Raw genomic sequence first — 22,492 nt, 5'->3', positions numbered from 1 at the left:
GGAACATAACATTCATTACATAATAAATTGCAAACACAGAAAACGGATGTCATCCAGGACAGAAACTGCTATCAATGGAAACGATTCGGAAACCATGGGTCTTGTAAGTACTGAAGTAACAGAAGATAGATGAAATAATGTCTGAATAGAATCATATAATGGTTAGGATTGGAAGGGACTTTAAAGATCATCTAGATCCAAACCCCTGACAAGGACAGGGGCACCTTCCAATGCAGTCATAGTTGGGACTAATGAGATTTCAGCTATATAGTAGGGGCTTGTCAGTTAGAAACGACAGAAAAGAAGGAATTAGGATCTATCAGTCCACCACTGGCATGAACAAGACAACACCACACATCCCCCCCTCCAAAAGAATATCTTTTTGTTCAGATGGTGAATTAATTACTTCCCTTAAACAAGATCCTCTTGAAACATCAACAGGAATAAACCTTCTATATGTAAGAAAGAACACCACAAGCTGAGTTAAGAAAAAGCTTTTTCAGAAACGAGAAGACTGAGGAACATCTTTAAATAAAGGAAATTGTAAGAATTTGACTTCTGAATTTATCAAAATAAAAGCTCAAAGACTACAGGATTGCTGTCTACAAATGTGTAGCATAAACAATGAACAGAACAAAAGCATACTCATCAGCAACAGAGTAAATTTGCCACAACTATATTTAGATCAGAAATTAGGTTATTAGCCATCAGAGGATGGATGCTGATAACCTTGCAGTTTCTTAGCTTTGAATTTAATCTTAAATTATCAAAAAGATTAAGATACTAAAAAGCACATAAGGACCTACCAAAAGACAGTCAAATCCTGTAGAATACATCTCTGAAGAGCTACCCAGTTTTGGGGAAGAGTAAGATCTGCAAAACTAAGGTCACGATTCTCTCTAAAAAATTTGTAACCCCTTCACAGTTCCATTTAGTGAATCTCAGGAGCCAAGTAAGCAATCAGTAAAATTTCTAACCCTAAATACGTCAGAAAGAGTTAATTCAAGTTATAACTCCAGCACAATAACCAAAAAGGTGAAGCCCTGAATTTTGTTTTATTAACTGATTCCCCTTCCCCATCCCACCACCCCTCCATTTTTTCCAGTGGCCCTCTTAAGTTTCCTGTTCTCGTAGAGACCTAGAAATCAATAAACAGATCTCAGCCTTTCAAGAAGTTGCAAAATTCAGAACAGAAGCAAAATATATTACCTACATAATTGACGTATGTTTTGTTGCCCATTATAACCTTAAGTGTTAAGTGACTTCAGGTGAGGGTCACAACCATAGTAATATATTCCAATAGAAGCAAGACTATTCTTAGTTTGGGGCCTGGACTTAAAAGCTGATCTTGACAGCAGTAACTTATTTGTACAATTTAAGCCCTCAACTCTCCACTCCAAGAGAAATCCAGTAATAGGAAATGCTAATTTTTTGGGGAGATTTCAGTAACATGTTTTGGGCAAGCTTATTGCTTTGTCTTTTTAAAATGCTCCAGTGCTTTCTCATGGGCATTGAAAACAAACCTTCAAAGTGTAACAATTACTGAACATACCAAAGCTGATAATCAGGAAAAGTTTACATGTAAGAATGGCATAGGGTATCTCATTTCCATATGTAACATATTCATTTATTCTCAGATAGGTGAGTATGGCTAGAAAAGATCACGTTGTTTCACATTATGCACTAATAAAATAAATAGTAAATGTGACAAAAAGGTGGTAGTAAAGTACATCCTGACAGTTGAAATCTGTAGCCTGATGGAGAGACCTAGCAAGAGCTGACAAAAATCTCACTAGCTAAATACGCATTTCATTACATATCAAGATCTTGAATGTGATAATTCCATTTAGATATATATCATTTGACTTCCTTTCCAACAGTAAACATGCAGCAGTGCTGAATATCTACACAACTGTCATTTCATTGCAGTTTAAACAAAACAGTCTTATGTAAAGGTCAGTTGTAATATTTCAAAAACCTGCTGAGGTTAATAAAACCTATATGCTTCTAGATGTCATTCTGTTAAATGAAAGAGGAGCACCTAAAATGTTGGGCTGGCAAAACTTTCTTCCTAAATTTTAGATTAAAACTCCCACAACACGTATATTCTGGCATAAGCATCACTGTGAGCAAGCATGTACGTTTTACTCTTTTGAATCTTACCTAGAAATCTCTGCTTGAGAATTCTTCTCTCCATCAACTGTAAATGGTGATGCTCCAGTTAATAATTCATACATAAGAACACCAACACTCCACCAATCAACAGCCTATAGAACAACAATAATTGTATATATTACAATACGTTGAAGTAAAATTGTTAACAAAAGAAGGAATGAAACAATGCACCTTGAAAGCAACTAGCAATGGAAGAGCCCACCTATCAATACAAAGGCAAACCTGGATACAATAAAGCATAAACTACTACAGTCCTGATGGGAGGTATCTTCTAAATTAATTTTGTTTTGCAATTTCTCCACTTCACTTCTTCAACTAATTTCTCAAGCTGAACTCTTACCATTCCCTACTAAAGTTACACACACACACGCACCCTGCCACCAGAATTCATTTTTATTTGTGAAGTGATAAGAACTCTAAAGAATACACAAATTAATACAACGACTTAAGCGTTACTAAGAAGTAGTGGAACCTGAGCTTTTAGGAGCTTGAGAATAAAACTAAGGAACTTTCAAAACACACAGTTTAAGAGCACAGATCACGGTTAATCAGGGCACCCAAAAATGCGATGGAATTTTATCTTATATTCTCTGGTAACAGATGTGATCTTTGGCTTCCCATGTGTTAGTAATATAATTTGTGTCTCTGATACATCATAACTTACAAAATATTTCTCTCCTAAAAGAAAAGATATTGGTATGAATAATACAGGAAGCAGTTTAGTAATTTCAATAAAATTAATTTAACTACAGGTGTTTCAACTTCTCCATTTTAATTACAAGAAATATACAAATCAATGAAACTGAAGTTTTGTTTTACTCATGTTGACAACAGTAACTCATACAGGAAGATAGTTACAGAAATTCTGACATTTCAGGCTTTTTGCTTCAAGATACACAAAATTGGACATTTTATATATTCAGCCAAGAGTGTCCAGAAGAACTAACTAAAGAACTCTCTGTACTGTCAGTAATTTATTTTTGCAAATACACAACGATCAGAGAAAACAAAACAAAACAAAAACAAAACAAAAAAACCCCAAAAAATGTAAAACCTGAAATAACAGTCATTCTTTTAGACAAACAATAAAGCTATCTAGAAGAGATCACAAATCAAAAACATTGATAAGAGCACAGCATACTAAAGCAATCTCATTTTAACCTTTGTTTTTTTAAAAGATAAGATCTTTGAGTTGCTAGGTACACAGTAAGTACAAAATCCACTACAAACCTTCTAACACTGCATCACATCACATTGCTAATGATGAGGAAAAGAGCATGTGGGGTAAACAGCTACCACTGCATACAGAACTGCAAAATCACCCTTGCTTATCAGGTAACATTTGGTATCAAACTGCAAAGCTGTTTCTTATAGAATACTGTATGGCTGTGCACTACACCTAATGGAAGATGAACCAATCAAAATATTAGAGATTCCTTTTTAAATCAGTCATAGTACTGAATTGCTAAGCACTTCGGAAGACAGAATCAGAGTTCAAAGTGATGCATTGGAGAGATGCTCTGACACTTGCAAGACTAATGTAAAAAATAGAAGGTAGGAAAGCTTCAATTCGTAAGTTTGTAAAACTCAATTTTTAATGACTAGGCAAGCAGTACAGTGGAAAAAGATGCAGCTGTTAGAGTGGAATACAAAGTAGATGTAAGACAATGACAAAGTGAAAAGACAAAGCACATTCTATTTTATGCTTAAAAGAATAACCAGGGAAGTAATCGTTCTGCTATACTTCAAACTGACAACTCTTAGTTGAAACACTGTGCCTACTACAGTGCTCCCTAGCTGAAGAAATATACAGGCAAACTCAGACCAAAAGGGAAGCAGAAGGTATAAAGGAAAAGAAAGAACCTTCTCACACAAAAGTTTGACTGAGTCCAGTTAGTCTAGAGGAAGGAGATGGATGGTGCCATGACATTTTCCAGTGCTTAAAAAAGCTGTTATAAGAGAAACTGTGATCAACCATATTTCATGACCCCCACAGAAATACCAGAAAAAGATATTATATATTCCCTAAAACTTCTCAGTATAGTGAGCAATCAAAGAATTTACTTAGGAATATTGTAGAATTTTTGTTTCAAATATCACCTGTGAATTAGGGTTGCCCTGATCTTTCCCATCAATTGTTGACACTTTAATTCATAATAAAACTTGAGCCTCAAGCTAAAAAGAATTATTTTTTTTACAATCTGAGAACATTTATAACATTTATAACCCAATCCATGCTTCAAAAAACATGAGATATCCCTGATATACTGGGATATTTTTTTTTTTAATATATCTGAATTAGCCACAAAACAGTAATTGTTCCACTCTGAACTTAAACAGTTTTATCATTAGAAAGAAGTGTCAGCTAAGTATTTTTACCCCATTGCACATTTGGAACAATTTTTGAATAGAACACAAGTAAGTCTTGATACCTTCACAAATACGCCTTTTAATTAAGATTAAAAACTGCAAACATATTGCATTGATGTTTTAAAATGTAGGTAATAATCTATGTTAGGACAACCTGAAATAAGGCACATTTAAATAAGACACTATAAAATTTTTCAAAACCCCCTCAAGCTAAACAACAGTGTTGCCTAAAGAGTTAATTTAGATAGAACTATTGACTCGTTGCTGTTTGTTGACGAAAAGCTCAAAATGAGCAGCCAGCAGTATGCACTCGCAGCCCAGAAAGCCAACCGTATACTGGACTTCATCAAAAGGAGCGTGACCAGCAGGTCAAGAGTGGTGATTCACCCTCTCTACTCTGCTTTCATGAGACCCCACATGCGGTATTGCGATCAGCTCTGGGGCCCCCAACAGAGGCAGGACACAAAGATGATCAGACAGCTGGAGCTCCTCTCCTAAGAAGACAGTCTGAGAGGGTTGGGCTTGTTCAGCCTGAAGAAGAGAAGGCTTTGGGGAGACCTTAGAGCAGCCTTCCAATGCCTAAAGGGAGCCTACAAGAAATCTGGAGAGAGACTTCTGACAGGGGCACGTAATGATAGGACAAAGGGGAATGGCTTTAAACTGACAGAAGGTAGATTTAGATTAGGCATTAGAAAGATATTTTGTACTGTGAGGGTGGTGAGATGCTGGCACAGGTTGCCCAGAGAAGCTGTGGCTGCCCCATCCCTGGCAGTGTTCAAGGCCAGGTTTGATGGGGCTTTGAGCAACTCGGTCTAGTAGGAGGTGTCCCTGCCTATAGCAGAGAGGTTGGAACTAGCTGATCTTAAAGATCCCTCCAACCCAAATCATTCTATGACTCTATGAACTTAGAACATACCTTGTCATGTCCTGTATCTCCTCCTCTTACAATATCTGGAGCCATGTATTCTATTGTTCCACAGAATGAATATGCTCTCTCATTCTAGGAAAAAAAAAAAAAAAAGAAAATTCACATAAAAAAAACTGTATTACACAAATCATATGGGACAGATATGGCTAACAGTTCCAAGATGCTGGTAGCAATTCTTCTCCAAATAGCTCAGAACTGCTAGCTAAATCATATTCCATCATACGTAGAGATGTATCACGTAATGCTACAGAGTATATACAGTCTTCTATGAAAAAATAAAATATCATAGGCTTGTGTGGCAGTCTAAGGTAAGCACACAAAAATTAATATATTGGAATTTTACAAACTTCCCTGTAAGTCTTAATTATCTGTACATTTCAGAACTACACAAGATTCCCCAAGGTAATATAGACACACATTCTGAAGGGCAATATCAATAGTCAACAAATAAAACCTTCTAATTAAAAAGAACATTTCATTGTAAGATATGTAACTTGACTAAACTGCATACAAGATCCTTTGGGTTCACCATATTTAGGAATTTATTATGACCTCTAGAAAAGTAATTTTCTTTTGCAACAGATACATATATAAAACCACAACATTCTCTCAAGAAGAGACTCGGAGAGAGGCAAGAGAAAGAAACAGAAAGACAGAGTTGTAGATTCCATTTTATTCTACACACTGAAGTTATTGCCTTGATTATGTTCAAAACTAAGCTGCTTTCACAGGCATGTATAATTGTTCCCTGGTAGTGATTTACCTTTGAGGTCAACATGAGGTCATGCTGTACCTTGCTAATGACGAAAGCACATGTGTTTGGGCCATGCAACATTGTTCCTCCCTTATCCTTCAAGCTTCTAGCATTTTGGGGAGAGATCCTGACAGGTCCTTTAAAGAAGAGTGTTCAAAAAAGCAAATATTTCAAAAGTCAGGTTTTACATTTGTAGATTCAGATTTGGAATTTAAAACAGGTGCTATATAAGAGAATGAACTATGCTAATGAGAAGAAGCTTCTATCACTAGGAATAGTGCTCAGTGCTACCCCGAGGCATAAAAATTAAACAGTCCAACAGCATTTTATTAAAATACATATACTGTGACTGGTTTGGGGGGACAAAATTCTGAGTTCAAAATAGTTATAGGCCTCATTTTGATCAAACATTTTCTGAGACAAAACCATAAAATATTAAACTTTTCATGATTCCAAAAACTTTCTTTTGACACAACTATTATTTCTCTTTGATTAACTTTTCCTGTACCTGTTATCTAGAAGAAAAACAGTGTGATAAAAAGCAAAAACCAAAAAGAATTTCACAAATTCCTAGCCCTTGACCCTGGCATTAGCCAATCTAAAGCTATTCATATATCCCTCTGTTCATTTTTCCTTCAGCTGCGAGTAGGTGTGGGAAGAAGTAAAAGAAGGAAAGGAAAGGAGAGAGAAAAATATAAACCACTGTTCTTCACTTGCTGCCTCTCCAAAGAGTAAAGATTATGCAACCAAGCTGAAATTTATGAAAACAATTTATAATACTAATATATCAAAAGAAAGGAATGAAAACTATTAGCATTTAGTTAGCTGCAAATTCAGCAAATCATCCACAAAATTATGTCCTTTTTTGTCTTCATGTTGTATAATAAAGCTAGGCTATAAGAACTACAGTGACAAGAAACAGACTGGGGAATCATCTATGTATGAACATATACAGTGGTACAGCAGAACTCTTATCTCCTGCTGGTGAAAAGGCCCACTAACACCATTTCAAAACAAGCAGAATTATTAGTAGTAATTGTTTTGAGAAACTCTATGTAATTGGTGGTTTTGATTTTCAATTACATTTAGTTTTAAACTTTTTTTACCTTTAACACTCATTACAGCTTTTGATATGAAAGATGGATTTATGAAATAATATTTGCACATTTATTTTATTTCTTTCTTAAATTCATGTCTTAGGTATTTTCTGTTCTTTGTAAATTTCAGTGTTTAAAACTGCAAAAATAATTTTGGAGGTTTAAAAAATTTGGTGTATTATTAAAACAATTTCTTATAATTAAATTTCAACATGAAAAACTCATACTGCAAGTCACAAACAGGCAGTTATATGTTTGTAATTAGGTTTATAAGAAGTCCAACTTCTAATGCACACAGGTGAGTACCTGTATCATTTTTTTATTGCTTCATTTTGTAGAATGTAGAAGTGGCCTACTGCTAAAATTCAAGGCTGAACCAAGCCAAGAAGCAGCAGATGATTATCACAAATTTAGCAATTTCTTAGCAACAAATTTGGTATATTGGAACTCAGCATTACGTAGGGAAAAAAAATAGAAATGACCCTCTCAGCATTTTCATAATCAACACTGATTTCCCATTACATGTTCCAGCATCATATTCCAAAAGCCTTGTTAGAACCCTCTTATGACTATCACAGGGTGATCATTAAGAAAACACTTTGATAACAACTATATATAGTTTCCTACTTAACCACACCAAAAAAGCCCAGAGGACTACAGCACTCCTCAGAACATCAATAAAGCCAACTGTCTGAAAGCAAAGCATTCCGACTCGACTGAAAATTGGCACAGATTTACTTTCCTAAAATGCTGTACAAAGTCCTGACTTCAGGTAGTTGAAGTCACAAAATCTGGATATTTATTTGTTAGACACCTCTGTTTATATTGTATTTTATTAAATTACAATCCACACCAACTATATCTGTTACTTACAGAATACAGTTTTTATAGTATTTTCCCTAGGAGTACTTATGTAAATTTGTCATTGTTAAATATGTCTCTTAGAGGAAGTCACTAACAGTCTTTACTATTATGCATAACATGAGGATTTACAACCATTTTCAAAGAATGTTACCTCCAGGAACAGTTTCCTTTCTTGTCCTAAGACATGGACATACTGAAGAAAGTCCAGCAAAGGGTCACTAAGAAGATGAAGGCAGTGAAGCATATGAGGAAAGGCTGAGAGAGCTGGGACTGTTGCACGTGGAGAAGAGAAGGCTCAGGGGGATTTTATCAGTATATATAAATGCCTGAATCACAGAATCACAGAATCACAGAATCCCAAGGGTTGGAAGGGACCTAAAAAGATCATCTAGTCCAACCCCCCTGCAAGAGCAGGGTAACCTACAGTACATCACACAGGAACTTGTCCAGGCGGGCCTTGAATATCTCCAGTGTAGGAGACTCCACAACCCCCCTGGGCAACCTGTTCCAGTGCTCTGTCACTCTTACAGTAAAGAAGTTCTTCCTGATGTTAACGTGGAACTTCCTATGTTCCAGTTTACACCCATTGCCCCTTGTCCTATCACTGGATATCACTGAAAAAAGCCTAGCTCCATCATCCTGACACCTACCCTTCACATATTTGTAAACATTGATGAGGTCACCCCTCAGTCTCCTCTTTTGCAAGCTAAAGAGACCCAGCTCCCTCAGCCTCTCCTCATAAGGGAGATGTTCCACTCCCTTAATCATCTTTGTGGCTCTGCGCTGGACTCCTTCAAGCAATTCCCTGTCCTTCTTGAACAGAGGGGCCCAGAACTGGACGCAATATTCCAGATGCGGCCTCACCAAGGCTGAGTAGAGGGGGAGGAGAACCTCTCTTGACCTACTAACCACTCCCTTTCTAATGCACCCTAAGATGCCATTTGCCTTCTTGGCCACAAGAGCACATTGCTGGCTCATGGTCATCCTCCTATCCACCAGGACCCCCAGGTCCCTTTCCCCTTCACTACTTTCCAGCAGGTCAACCCCCAACCTGTACTGGTACATGGGGTTGTTCTTCCCCAGATGCAAGACTCTACACTTGCCTTTGTTAAATTTCATCAAGTTTCTCCCCGCCCAACTCTCCAGCCTGTCCAGGTCTCGCTGAATGGCAGCACAGTCCTCTGGTGTGTCAGCCACTCCTCCCAGTTTTGTGTCATCAGCAAACTTGCTGAGGGTGCACTCAGTTCCCTCATCCAGGTCATTGATGAAAATATTAAACAGCACCGGTCCCAGCACCGACCCCTGAGGAACTCCACTAGTCACAGACCTCCAGCTAGATTCTGCGCCATTGACCACAACTCTCTGCCTTCTTCCTTTCAACCAGTTCTCGATCCACCTCACTACTTGATCATCAAGCCCACACTTCCTTAGCTTATCTATGAGGATGCTGTGGGAGACAGTATCAAATGCCTTACTGAAATCAAGAAAAACTACATCTACCGCTCTACCATCATCCCTCCACCTAGTCACTTCCTCATAGAAGGCTATAAGGTTGGTCATACATGACTTCCCCTCATAAAACCATGTTGGCTGTTCTTAATGACCCCCTCATCCTTGATATGCCTAGTGATGGAGTCAAGAATAAGTTGTTCCATCATCTTTCCAGGGATGGAGGTAAGGCTGACCGGTCTATAATTACCCGGGTCCTCCTTCTTGCCCTTCTTATAGATTGGTGTGACCTTTGCCATCCGCCAATCCTCAGGCACCTCGCCCGTTTCCCACGACTTACCAAAGATGATGGAAAGTGGCCTAGCAATGACCTCCGCCAGCTCCCTCAGCACCCGTGGGTGCATTCCATCCGGACCCATCGATTTACAGATGTCCAGTTTGCATAGCTGATCCCTAACCCAATCCTCATCTACCAAAGCAAACTCCTCCTTTGTCCTGACTCCTTCTGGGGCTATAGAAATCCGGGGCCCTCGGGGAGAGTCTGCAGGAGTAAAGACAGAGGCAAAGAAGGCATTCAGCACCTCTGCCTTCTTTATATCCTCTGTCTCCAGGGTACCCACTTCGTTCAGCAGTGGGCCTATATTGCCTCTTGTTTTAGTTTTATTTGCTATGTATTTGAAGAAGCCCTTTCTATTGTCTTTAACCCGACTAGCAAGATTGAGTTCCAAGGAGGCCTTAGCTGTCCTAATTGCCTCCCTACATCCTCTAACAACTGTCCTATATTCCTCCCAAGCGGCCAGCCCCTCCTTCCATAATCCATAGATTCTCCTTTTCCACTTGAAAGTCCTCCACTGAAGGGAGGATGCAAGAAAAGAAGGTGCCAGGCACTTTTCAGTGGCGCCCAGTGACAGGACCAGAGGTAATGCGCACAAACTGAAATGCAGAAAGTTTGCTCTGAAGATCAGGAAACACAAGTTTCCTGTGAGGGTGCCTGAGCACTGGCACAGGCTGCCCAGGGAGGTGGTGGAGTGTCTTTTCTTGGGAGATACTCAGAAAGATTCTGGCCATGGTCATGGGCAACTGGCTCTAGGTAACTATGCTTCAGCAGCAGGGCTAGACCAGATGACCCCCAGAGGTCCCTTCCAACCTCATCCATATTGTGTTTGTATGACAAAGAGTTGCTGTAAGTTGTATTTCACTGCTCACTTCACCCACAAATTAAGTATGCAGGCCCCCAACACCCTTCAAAAAAAAAAAAAAAAAATTCTAAAACCACAACCAAACCCTGTTCAGTATTCTGCCCCTAATTTACATTTAACTCAACTGGAATGCATCCATGAACACCAGAACCCACATTATTAATACTGTCAAGATATGAGATGTAAGACAAGAAAGGAAGTTGATAAAACAACTGAACTTGGATGACCTACAGGTGAATTCTCATTGAACACATACATCTTGCAAAATACTCGAGCTTAAGTATTCTTTGCATAAGACAGAATGCTCATTTTCTTCCCTCACTCCACATGCACTGCGGTTCCCTCTTCCAAGTTGCAGAATAACAGCAATCGGACACTAATGTAAGAAAACGGAAGTGTGACTAACCCATCTCCAATAGTTAAATATGCCAATATTTACCTTGTCTTTGAAAGACTGTCATTATGTTTGTTCCCGGTCAGCAGTGCTTCCATGTTTACAGATAATCTAGTCTTCAGTCTGCTAGCACACAACAGCTGGTTTTAATTACTTTTTTTTTTTTTTTTTAGTTTACCCAGTTCGGCATCATTCCTGAATGTTCATGCAATAACATAGGTTTTAGTAAAGGTAAACAAAGTGGCTACTTCAAACCAGTTGGCTGCTGAAGAGTGAAACGACTTTTCATGAAGCCACTGATACAGAGAGAGTTTTGTTAAAGAATTCTTGACCAGTGAACAGAGACAGCTTCACCTGGACAGACAGGCAGTTGACTTTGATAAACCATCCCTCTCTTAAATTGGAAAACCAAGTTATATTCCCTTAACACTTACTCTTTGAGATGAACAACACACTGACACTGTGGATGTGCCTATATGTATTACCAGACTGTTTCTAATAAATACTCTAGTACTACATATGGGACAGACCTCTAAGTTTTTCTGCTCCACTGATGGCAATATAAAAAAGTCAGTGCACTGCCCTCTTTCCAAGTTCCTTGCAGTCATTCTGACTGATCTGAGGATCCCAGTGAAATGTAACTGTTTCAACTTACTCAGGCACTTTCAATACCATGTCTGTATGATCCCTGAGGCCTTTATGATCATCTATTTTAGCATTCCACTTTCCTTTTTCTTCATCAAAAAATAAAGGGCAAAAGCAGCTTTAGGGCACAGAATTAGAACTCTGTAGCTGTCCAAGATGGAGAGGTGTAACATGGATTAACATTTGCCCTGAAGACAGTCACTTCACCAAAGAAAAAAATCTTAGCAAAAATGACAGTGCTCTGAGACCATGTACACTGACCTTGGCAGGCTGGCCACAACTACACCATTTCCAAAGATCAAAAAACCCAGTTCCAGAATTCAATCAAAAGCACTGACAGAAGGATGATGGTCTTGCACACTCGCACTCTTGATGATCTTGTGGTATCGTCACTTGGCACTGCTAGGAAACTGGGGAATGCTAAGCAGGCATTTGAAACTACATGAAGCCATAGAAAGCACATGTGTAAACTTTTCTCCTCAAAGACATGGAGAACTTAAGCCTTTAAAGTTCTCTAATGAGTACTCCTCATCAAGTACAAAAAACCATGTTGCCAGTGGCAGAAAAAGCAAGAGGATGAAACTACTTTTCAGCAGAGACTATTCAAACTCAACACATATACAGATAATGCCTGACTAGCCAAAGAACAGTCAATACTATAATACAAGGATGAGTCCATAAGAGTACACATCCTAGTCTACAGCTACGTAAATTCAGTTTAGCAACATACACAGTGGCAGCTCAGGCAGTTATTAAGTCTCATAACTGTTCAACACTTTTCAACAGGTCATAACAGTGTGTTTGCGACAAGAACTGTAATTCCAAAGTAAACCACAGAAATCAGATGAGACTGCGGGAGACCAAGGAATCACACATGCACAATATGCTCCTAAAAGGCTCATCTCTGCTGGGCCAAACTGCCTTTTGGCAGCCCATTCTTCAGACAAAGGGCCACTCCATTATGTTTTATTTAAGAAGTTACTGTGCTGGAAAGATGGTGTTAGCTTCCAGTGACACACAAAAAAGAAATCTCACATCCCAGATGCACTGAAAATGTCTGATTAAACATCCTAGCACACCCAAAAGGGCATGGAACTGGAAAAAGAAATGGAGACAACAGATTCAGGACAGATGTTTCCCAGCAGCTAGAGGGTGAAGACCTGCAATATTTTATCCCATGCACGCAAAGGCCTGCGTCTGATAAACAAACTGGTTTTTAATACTTCAGCTAGGAGGACACAGTCAACAACTGTCTGAATATCAGGGCCAAAGTACTATTCCTAAAGAAATGTCATCTTAGAGCAGTGGATAAGGGACTGTTACATGCTATTATAACTCCTTCGGTAAGCAGAGAACATCATCAGTTCAGGGCCTCAAAAGAGTCAAGTTAAGTATATCCTCTGGAAATAACGATCTGCCTAAATGGAAAGTGCATCTTGTGATTGCCATGCTTACTCATAGCATGGCAGATGGGGGATCCAAGTCAGCATGAAGGAAAGAAAGTTCAGAGAACAGCTTTTGGAGCTCCCAAGCAGCCCCAGAGCAAAATGAAATAAATTAAAAAAAAAAAAAAAAAAAAAAATCACATTATTCACATCGAAAGGTTTAAGACACAAGCAGGCAAGGGCTGACGCGTGGAGTACCTCCTGAGTCAATGGTGTCATCAGTACATTTCTGCTGAGTACTAAAGAAAATAAGATTTCTGATTAAACTTCTGCCAGTAACTAGAAGTTACATGAAGAGAAACATATAACCTATACAAACATTAAGCACAAAATATACCCATCTGTTGCCAAAATGACTGTTTGTACAAGAGACAGACTGAGCAAAGCAGAGCATGCCATTTGACCAATAAAAACAAAAATAAAGATCAAAAAGTCACTAAGATTCATTTCAGAGGCCTTAGGAATAAAGCAAACACATATTAAAGCAAAGCACCCAAACAAAAACATGAAAAAAGGACTACAGAAGTGTGAACGCCGGAAAAAGTGAGTTAAGATAAGGCTAGCTAACAGAATACTAACACAGGTAAAACTATACAAAAAAACCCCAAAACCCAAACCCACACCTGCAAATAACCAGATGCTCTATCTAGAGGCTCTGGCTCAGAATACTGAGGCATATTCCAAGTACACTTCTCTGTAAGCGTGCAACAATCCTAAGGAGAGCACCTATTTGCTACACAAATACTGCTTTGGGAAAATGCCTCAGAGCTTACTATTTAACGTTTAAATATATGACCCTTGAAGAACTTCAACTAGACAAATACCATGTAAACAATACATGCTGCTGCTCCAATGTACACATTGGTCCTACAATCCTACATCTTATTTTATTCACAACAGTCTTTGTGCCAGAAGATTAGCCATGTATTCACTGAAGCCATTCGTTTCAGCATTCACAATTAGGACCCACTCTTCCAGCTACATGAAAGGTCACCTTTGAAACAGAACAGACTGCTTCTGTTCTCCAGCTACTTGATGCACAAATACTTTGTTCTTAACTGAGCTGGACTAGTACTCTGAACATCAGATACGACACATTCTAAAACCATACTACTACCATATTCCTTTGAACCACAAAGCTCAACTCCTTAAATTAATTTAGTGATTTCAAGCAAAACCAAAGTTATTCTTTCTAAATGTTCTTTAATAGTGTTCTCTAATAGGAATCCCTTGCTAATAGGAGCAATGGTAGGATAGGGTCTAAAGATCTGGATAACAACTAGAGAACATGACGTCAAGAAATTGAAATTACATAATATTATAGAAAGGGCACTTCCCAGCTATTGAATTTCCATACATTTTGTATTAATACAAAACATTCTAGGAACATAGTCAAATAGCTTAAGAATTATTCCTTTAGTGCATTCAATATTTAAAAAAAAAAACCAAACCCAAACCCTAGGAACACTACGTGCTGTAGGGCCAAAGCACACAAAGACAAACTCTAGAGCCAGAGAATCAGAGTTGCAGCCTCTGATGGCATGTGTTTAATCTATCACCAACAAATCTGTGCCTGAGTAACACCTTTTGACACAGAGCAAGAGGGTGTGATTGAACAGGTAACCAGGCAGCCAGACAAAACCTCACTGAAGGCATTCAGGGCTGCTCTCTGGACTGACTCTCCCAAAGTCCATTGAAAAATTCTCCAATCCAGACAAGAATTACTTACTGGTTCTTGTCACATTCTTATTACAGAGAAACAATAGAATTAGTATGTATATTTTGTCAGGGTTATTCCACAGATTTCAGCAACATTCTTAGGAGATACCTATTCTTGTCCATCCTTGCTGGTTGGGAAATTAAACTGCTTCATTCATTTAATCCTACATCACTATGACGGTTTCAAAATATCATAGAATCATAGAATGGTTTGTGTTGGAAAGGACCTTAAGATCATCTAATTCCAAACCCCGTCTCCTACTAGATCATGTCACCTAAGGCTCTATCCAACCTGGCCTTGTACACTGACAGGGATGGAGCATTTACCACTACTTTGGGCAGCCTGTTCCAGTGCCTCACCACCCTCACAGTAGAGAACTTCTGCCTGTTTAAATTTTAACCCGAACTTCCCCTGTTTAAATTTTAACACATTACCACTTGTCCTGTTGCTACAGTCCCTGAGAGAGTCCCTCTCTGGCATCCTTGTAGGCCCCCTTCAGATACTGGAAGGCTGCTATAGCTCCATGCAGCCTCCTTTTCTCCAGGCTGAACAGCCCCAGCTTTCTCAGCCTGTCTTCGTATGAGAAGTGCTCCAGTCCCCTGATCATCCTCATGGCCCTCCTCTCCTGGACTTGTTCCAACAGTTCCATGTCCTTCTTATGCTGAGGACATCAGAACTGCACACAGTACTCCAGGGGAGCAGAGTAGAGGGGCAGGATCACCTCCTTCAACCTGCTGGTCACACTCCTTCTGATGCAGCCCAGGATACGGTTGGCTTTCTGGGCTGCGAGCACACACTGCTGGCTCATGTTCATTTTCTCATCAACCAGCACCCCCAAGTCCTTCTCCACAGGGCTGCTCTGAATCTCTTCTCCGCCCAACCGGTAGCTGTGCCTGGGATTGACCTGACCCAGGTGCAGGACCTTGCACTTTACTGTTGAACTTCATGAGGTTGGCATTGGCCCACCTCTTAAGCATGTCAAATATAAAGTGGGGAGTGTGTGGCACCTTGGCCATTCACAGCACATGCCCAGCCCCACTTCGCATGCCAGCCCAACCAACCCTGCAAGACCCAGCTATGACCTAGCAAGACAAAGGAATGCTTAACTGTTGTTGAAGGTACTCTGAAATTGCATAGCAAGTTTAAACAACATTTTTAACCTAATACAGATATGGTCTTTGTACATAAAAGTCAAGGACAAGTCCTCCTTATTGCATGGGTTGTCAAACTCTCTATACTAACTTTCAGATCAGGCATATAGGTGAAAAAACAAATTGATGAAAATCAATAGTTTAGCTAAAACTCTGCATTTCTTGCATCTTCTCTTAAAAAAAAAATTCACCTAAGAGGTTGTACTTCATATGAATGTTTACACAAAAAGTCATGTGAGCTATTAGTATTTCTCCAACTTTATTAAAATACTCAGGGCTGCAGGTAAAACACACCACATTTGTGAAAATGCCTCTCACCTACAATAAACTGGATGCAGTCTGCATGTAATACATATCACAAAAAGCCAGTCTCCAGAAGAGTTAAACTTTCAAACCAACTTTTTGGAACTGGCAGTTACGATCTATATAAAGAACTTGCTCTGAATTCTATTCAGTGAATAAACATTCTAGCACACAACAAATCTGTAATCTTGATTGTTATTCATAAGTATTTACAACCCAAGTTTTCGTCTCCAATGGACAGTAAGTATTCTTATACTACCATGTAAATGATGTGGAAATTTCTTGGGAAATGAAGATACCAAAACCAGACGTCTTTGCACAGAAGACTCGGAACTGGGGAAGAGATCACATGGAAGAGAAATGAACAGCAGATGCTAAAATTTCTTTAACACCACATTATTGTAATTGTTGCACAAGATGGTGCATTTCCAACTTGTCTTCTAGAGTAAATAAGATGTGCAGGGATGCTGTGCTTTTGGCTCTTGAGAAGTTCAGCCAAGATGATTGCTGGATATTGTCACAGACTGCAAGGTTATATGAGATAAATCCAGAACTGCTTGCAAAGTTCCTCAAATGACTGTTTTGTGATATGATTATCAATATACTAATGGGAAAAAATCTGTTTCTTAAGTAATGCTTCATACAAAATCTGTAAAGTAAACCCACTGAACAATTTCTATGATTTCTCATACGCTTCTGCTCACATGGTCTTCACTTTATGTGGTGAAGTCTGCTCTTTCTTTTGCATCAGCTACAAGAGCCTAGGAGAAGTCAGTCTGCTCAAGCAAGAGACACACAATAGATGATATTATTCTGTTCTGAAGGTTCAGTGATGTCAACTAACATAGTATTATGGAGCATTTAACATTGTATTAAAATATTTAATAGCTCCTGCCACTAACTTAAATTGAACATGCAGAGTCCCAACACCTCTTGCTTAAATACTTGTAACTGATACCTGGATAGGACTGCAACGCTTCACCCAGTGATGAACATGTCATCCCAAATGAAACCTGCATGTTACACTTCCACAGAAGGTCTCACTCAAGAACGTAGGTCAGAGAAGCAGACTCAAATTCAGAACTAGAAATGGCAGCAAAAGGTAATAGTACTGGAAACATGCTAAGTAGGCGGTACTGAGTGTTATTATTCTCTTGGAGAATAACACTAAAATCCTGAAATCTCTAAGATGCATATTTATCAGTATCAATGCAGTAGGAACAGCATCAGCCACAGAAGCATGTCAAATGACCTTCCTATTTTATAGTTTTACCAATTTATTAGTTAATAAGGAAGAACACTTTAAACAATACACATGAAAATGTCCCTACTAATAATTTTAATTTATTCAATGCATATTTGGAAATTGACAGAAACATAATTCAATCTCCTATTTTTAATGAAGCTGTTGAAGAAAAATACTAATCAGTTAAGAAATAAGCAGATTCAGACAGTAAAGGCTAGAAAGGATATATTATTCTACAGCATTCAGGAGTAAGATTCAGGCTTAACTAGGGGTATAGGCCCACCTAAAAAGTTTCATAGGTTATCAAATATAATTTTCTTGTCCTTTCAACAGGAACATATAATTAACTTCTTTAAATCCTTAAAAGCCTAAAGTGTTAGATCATTTCTAGGTATGAACATATGCCAGCATTTGTACTGTGAGAAGTCTCACTGTTGCTTTTCATTTGACTAAACCAGGGAAACATGCTGGAGTAAAACTACCTTCCTTATCTCTAAACAAATGTTTCAAGCCAAAGTTGTCTTTATTCCTTTGCTAAAGTAACTTCAAAGTCAAAATTAAGTTCCAGGTTACATTAATTACACCCTGTCTGGGCACTATCAGTACTGTAGCAAATAAGATCAACCAGAAATAAAAACATCTAGCACAATTTCTAGCACACAAAGGACAGTATCCCTATTGTTGCTATCTCGTATAGCCATGAATGGGTGTAATTAGAGTTCTAAAAGCTGTAACTTAGTTTGGCTATAGGCATAAAAATTGAAAACTTTCCTAGGATAACGCTGTCGAGGCCCTCAGCTTATCAATACATAATTGGTAAGTACAACCTACTTCCCCAGTCCTACGGGTTATGGCATCTGTACCCAAGATCAACACTGACACAATGCAGCTGCGTAATCTCTGTGGAACCTTGTTAGGCACTTCCACCTTCAGATGTGAGCTGAAATTCAGGCTCCCATTCTTGATCTTTGTGTCAGCTGTGCTGCAAGTATGCCTGTACTTGGCTGTGTACCTCACTGATCCTGATCCACCAACTTCAAATCCTGGCTTGATCTCAAGCCTCCCTCCTTATGGCAAGTTTGTCTGATAACCACTGGACTGTTGTCTGAGCCAGTCTTACTGCCACTAGACTTGCACCAATCTTGTTTAGTAACTGTGGGATTGCACCATTGGTCAGCGAGCATACTGATCCATGCCTGCCTTGCTGTCACTCTTATCTCCCAGCTCACAGGTGGAGAAAAGTCTCCCCATTCTGCTGCTCCCTGACATACTAGTCAAAAACCACAGTTCCTCTAGAAACAGATTACAAGACTGAAGAAATTAAGCAGTTGAAGAATTCGACAGTGTCAGAGTCTCATATCAGCTATCAGCAAAGTGTCTATAAGCTACCAACTAAGTGAGCCATTAGAGTTCCCTTGGAAGTTTAATGAGAAAACTACAGGATAAATCAAAAGAATACTGACTAAAATGGAAATTTATTTGCAGTGCTTTAGAGGCCACAAAGCAGAAGTGCTACTAATAAGCTGACCTGCTGAATGGATTTTTGCATTTCAGGAAAATCACAAGTTAAGATTGAAAAGCCTAAATTCCATGCAGAAACAGGCTCTGGAACTTCAGTCAGCCTTCAACATCCTATCTGAAAATTATGCTATTGATATTTACCTCAAAAATCAAAATGTGCCAAGAAAAAAAGCTGTTTCCATAGAAATCAGATCTGTAACATTATTTGCCATCATTTTAATTGTCCAGAATAACAATAATTATAGTCTCAAGGAAGGCATATTGAAAGAAAAGCTCTCTCATGGTTCAAAGACCTGATATAGATTTAAAATTAAAACCAAAAAATCCTGTTCCAATAAAGTGCATGCCAGACCAATTTGTTTCTTCTTTTTTCTCTCTTTTTTTTTTTTTCCAAATTTTAATTCTCTTGGGAGCCTTTATGGTTGTAATATCTAGGCACAACACTGGGTAATTATGCTGTCCATTTCAGAAAGGGTACAACTTCACCCAAGACATATCTCAGCTCTAGAATGTTGCTTCTGTAGCTGTAACTTACACTAAGGACCAAAAGCATGATCTCTGTAAAATACAGAGAAGGAAAAACAAAGACAGGAAAAATGTTTAGTGGAACACTAGTTAGACTGCTTCATAATGAAGACTGTACTACAAAATTAAAGGTTTGTTTAGACTACCCCAGGAACAGTTGCAATATGGCAGATGAAAGTTCCACTAGTTTCAAATGTCATCTCAAGGAGAATTAATAAAGTGTGCACAGTTATCTGGAATTCATTAAAAATTCTATCCTTGTGGCTGTTCCTACTTGAAGGAGCCAGTTAAGTCAAAATACCATGTTGGTTATCACGCCTCACACCAAAGCTAGACACACTAACGACTTCTGCTTCCGAAACAGATACGGAATCAGGCTATTGAATTTTTCAAGCAGGAATGAGATTTACCTGCCAGCAGCTACATCAGAACAAGCACTTTTTAAAAATGGGAGAGCAAGAACAGCTAAATCTGGCACTGCATACCAGCCAACAAACATGCAATCTAGACAGCTGCGGCCCTACAACGTAACTCAATGCAAGACTATGCCCTCATCTAATGTCAAGTGGAGGTGAAAGAAACCCTCTTCACAGATTTATACAACAGCTATATTTGCTTTTCAAGAGCAATGCAATTGTAATTCCACAAGGGATTCTTTAAACCAGTTCCTGATAATGGATTTGTAAAGCAAATAACTAAGAGAAAAGAAAACAAAAGCCTCAGTTCTACAGACAAAATAATTCAGAAACAGCACACTATTGTGTGGGAGGAATGTATGTATGTACCACTGTCATCTCAGATGAACATTTTGCACTAGGTTCTTCCCAAAATTCTAATTTTTGGAAGACTTGTTTTCTAAAGCACCATCTTTTGATAAGAGCAAGGTAAAAGTACCAAAAGAGAGAAGAACAGCACAGAAAGCAAAACCTGAAAAAATCCTCTTTCTTCATGCAGAGGCAAAATCATTAGGTATAAAAGAGCACAGATTCTGGGAAGTATTCCACTATCTGCCATTGCATACCTTCAAAAAATATTTTTATAACAGAGAAAGTAATGAAAAAAAATGCATAAGAGATGCCAAATACATTTACAATATCAAAGAGCACCAAAAGTAAAAGGTATTGGAACAGGAGCGGACAGTTTTGCCCAAATGCAATCCATCTACTTCATGCAAGCTTTTTCGCACCTATTTGCTCAAGTTTCATTGAAGTAGTTAGTTATTCACAGTAATTCAAGAGGTTTAAAAAATACCAACAAACCCTATGTGGAAAATAAAATAAAAATGAAATAAAATAACATAAAATTAAGTTAAATTAAATTAGACTAAACTAGATGTGTTGGGGGAGGGGCGCATCATTTCATCCCAACACTCCCAGTCAGTTGCCAGCACCTATAATGAATACTCGGAGCAATGTAGAGATATTCCAGCTGCTCCAGCCAATGAGCCGGCTTCCTATGGAGCTCGGCTCAGATGCCTCTGTACAAACACCCATAGTATGGGGAACAAACAAGAGGAATTGGAGATGTGTGCACGTCTACGGGGCTATGATATAACAGGCATCACAGAAACATGGTGGGATGGCTCCTATGACTGGAGTGTTGGAATGGAAGGTTACAGGCTCTTTAGAAAACACAGGTCCGGCTGACGGGGAGGGGGAGTTGCCCTTTATGTTAGGGATAGGCTGAAGAGTATGGAACTCTGTCTGGGGACAGGTGAGCAGTCAACAGAGAGTTTGTGGGTCAGGGTTAAAGGGAGAACAGCTATGGGGGACATTATTGTGGGGATCTGTTACAGACTGCCTGACCAAGAGGACGCTGTGGCTGAAGCATTCTATAGACAGATAGGAACAACAGCCTCAAGCTCACAGGCCCTTGTCCTCATGGGGGACTGCAACCACCCCGATATCTGTTGGAGTGATGGTACGGCCCAGCACAAGCAATCCAGGAGGTTCCTCGATTGTGTGGAAGGCAATTTCCTTTTGCACGTAACAGAGGAGCCAACAAGGAGAGGTGCCATGCTTGACCTTGTGCTCACTCACAGGGAAGGGCTGGTTGGAAATATGAAGCTCCAGGGCAGCCTTGGTTGTAGCGATCATGAGATGGTCGAGCTTGAGATCCTCAGGACAGTGAGAAGAGCGTGCAGCAAGCTCACTGCCCTGGACTTGAAGAGAGCAGACTTTGGCCTCTTCAGGAGCCTGCTTAGTAAGGTTCCATGGGATATAGCCCTAGAGGGCAGGGGGGCCCAAGACTCTTGGTTGATATTCAAGAATCACCTGCTGCAAGCTCAGGAGTGCTGCATCCCAACTAGAAGGAAGTGAAGCAGGAGGGCCAGGAGACCTCCTTGGATGAATAAGGAGCTGCTGAGGAAACTTCAAGGGAAAAAGAGCCTTATGAAAGGCGGAAGCAGGGACAGGCAGCCTGGGAAGAATACAGAGAAGTTATTTGGGAAGCTAGGGACCAGGTTAGGAAAGCTAAGGCCCAGTTAGAATTAAAATTGGCTAGGGATGTGAAAGATAACAGGAAGGGATTCTATAATTACATTGCAAATAAAAGACAGACTAGGGACAACATGGGCCCTCTCCGGAAGCTATCAGGAGAACTGGCTACCCTGGATTTGGAGAAGGCTGAGGTTCTGAATGACTTCTTTGCCTCAGTCTTCACTGGCAAATGCTCTGGCCACACCACCCAAGTCTTGGAAGGCAGACA

General features: G+C 39.3%; 1 protein-coding gene across 3 annotated transcripts in view; it reads right to left on the bottom strand.

Annotated features, from left to right (window-relative positions):
- The window catches only part of RPS6KA5 (ribosomal protein S6 kinase A5), an 83,190-nt gene that overhangs the window by 26,843 nt on the left and 33,855 nt on the right, over window positions 1-22,492 (bottom strand). For 2 of the 3 annotated variants that reach the window (XM_065685742.1, XM_065685741.1), the window contains exons 7-8: window positions 5,462-5,545; window positions 2,164-2,267 (exon numbers count right to left, since the gene is read on the bottom strand). In XM_065685742.1, coding sequence (XP_065541814.1) covers window positions 2,164-2,267; window positions 5,462-5,545 — 188 coding nt within the window. Of the gene's footprint in view, window positions 1-2,163; window positions 2,268-5,461; window positions 5,546-6,266; window positions 6,365-22,492 lie in introns of all 3 variants that reach the window. The other variant, XM_065685743.1, reaches the window with a different exon arrangement.

Source organism: Lathamus discolor, chromosome 6 (assembly GCF_037157495.1).
Source record: "Lathamus discolor isolate bLatDis1 chromosome 6, bLatDis1.hap1, whole genome shotgun sequence".
NCBI lineage: Eukaryota > Metazoa > Chordata > Aves > Psittaciformes > Psittacidae > Lathamus > Lathamus discolor.
Note: the sequence above shows the minus strand (reverse complement) of the source record. Positions and strands in the feature narration are given on the sequence as shown.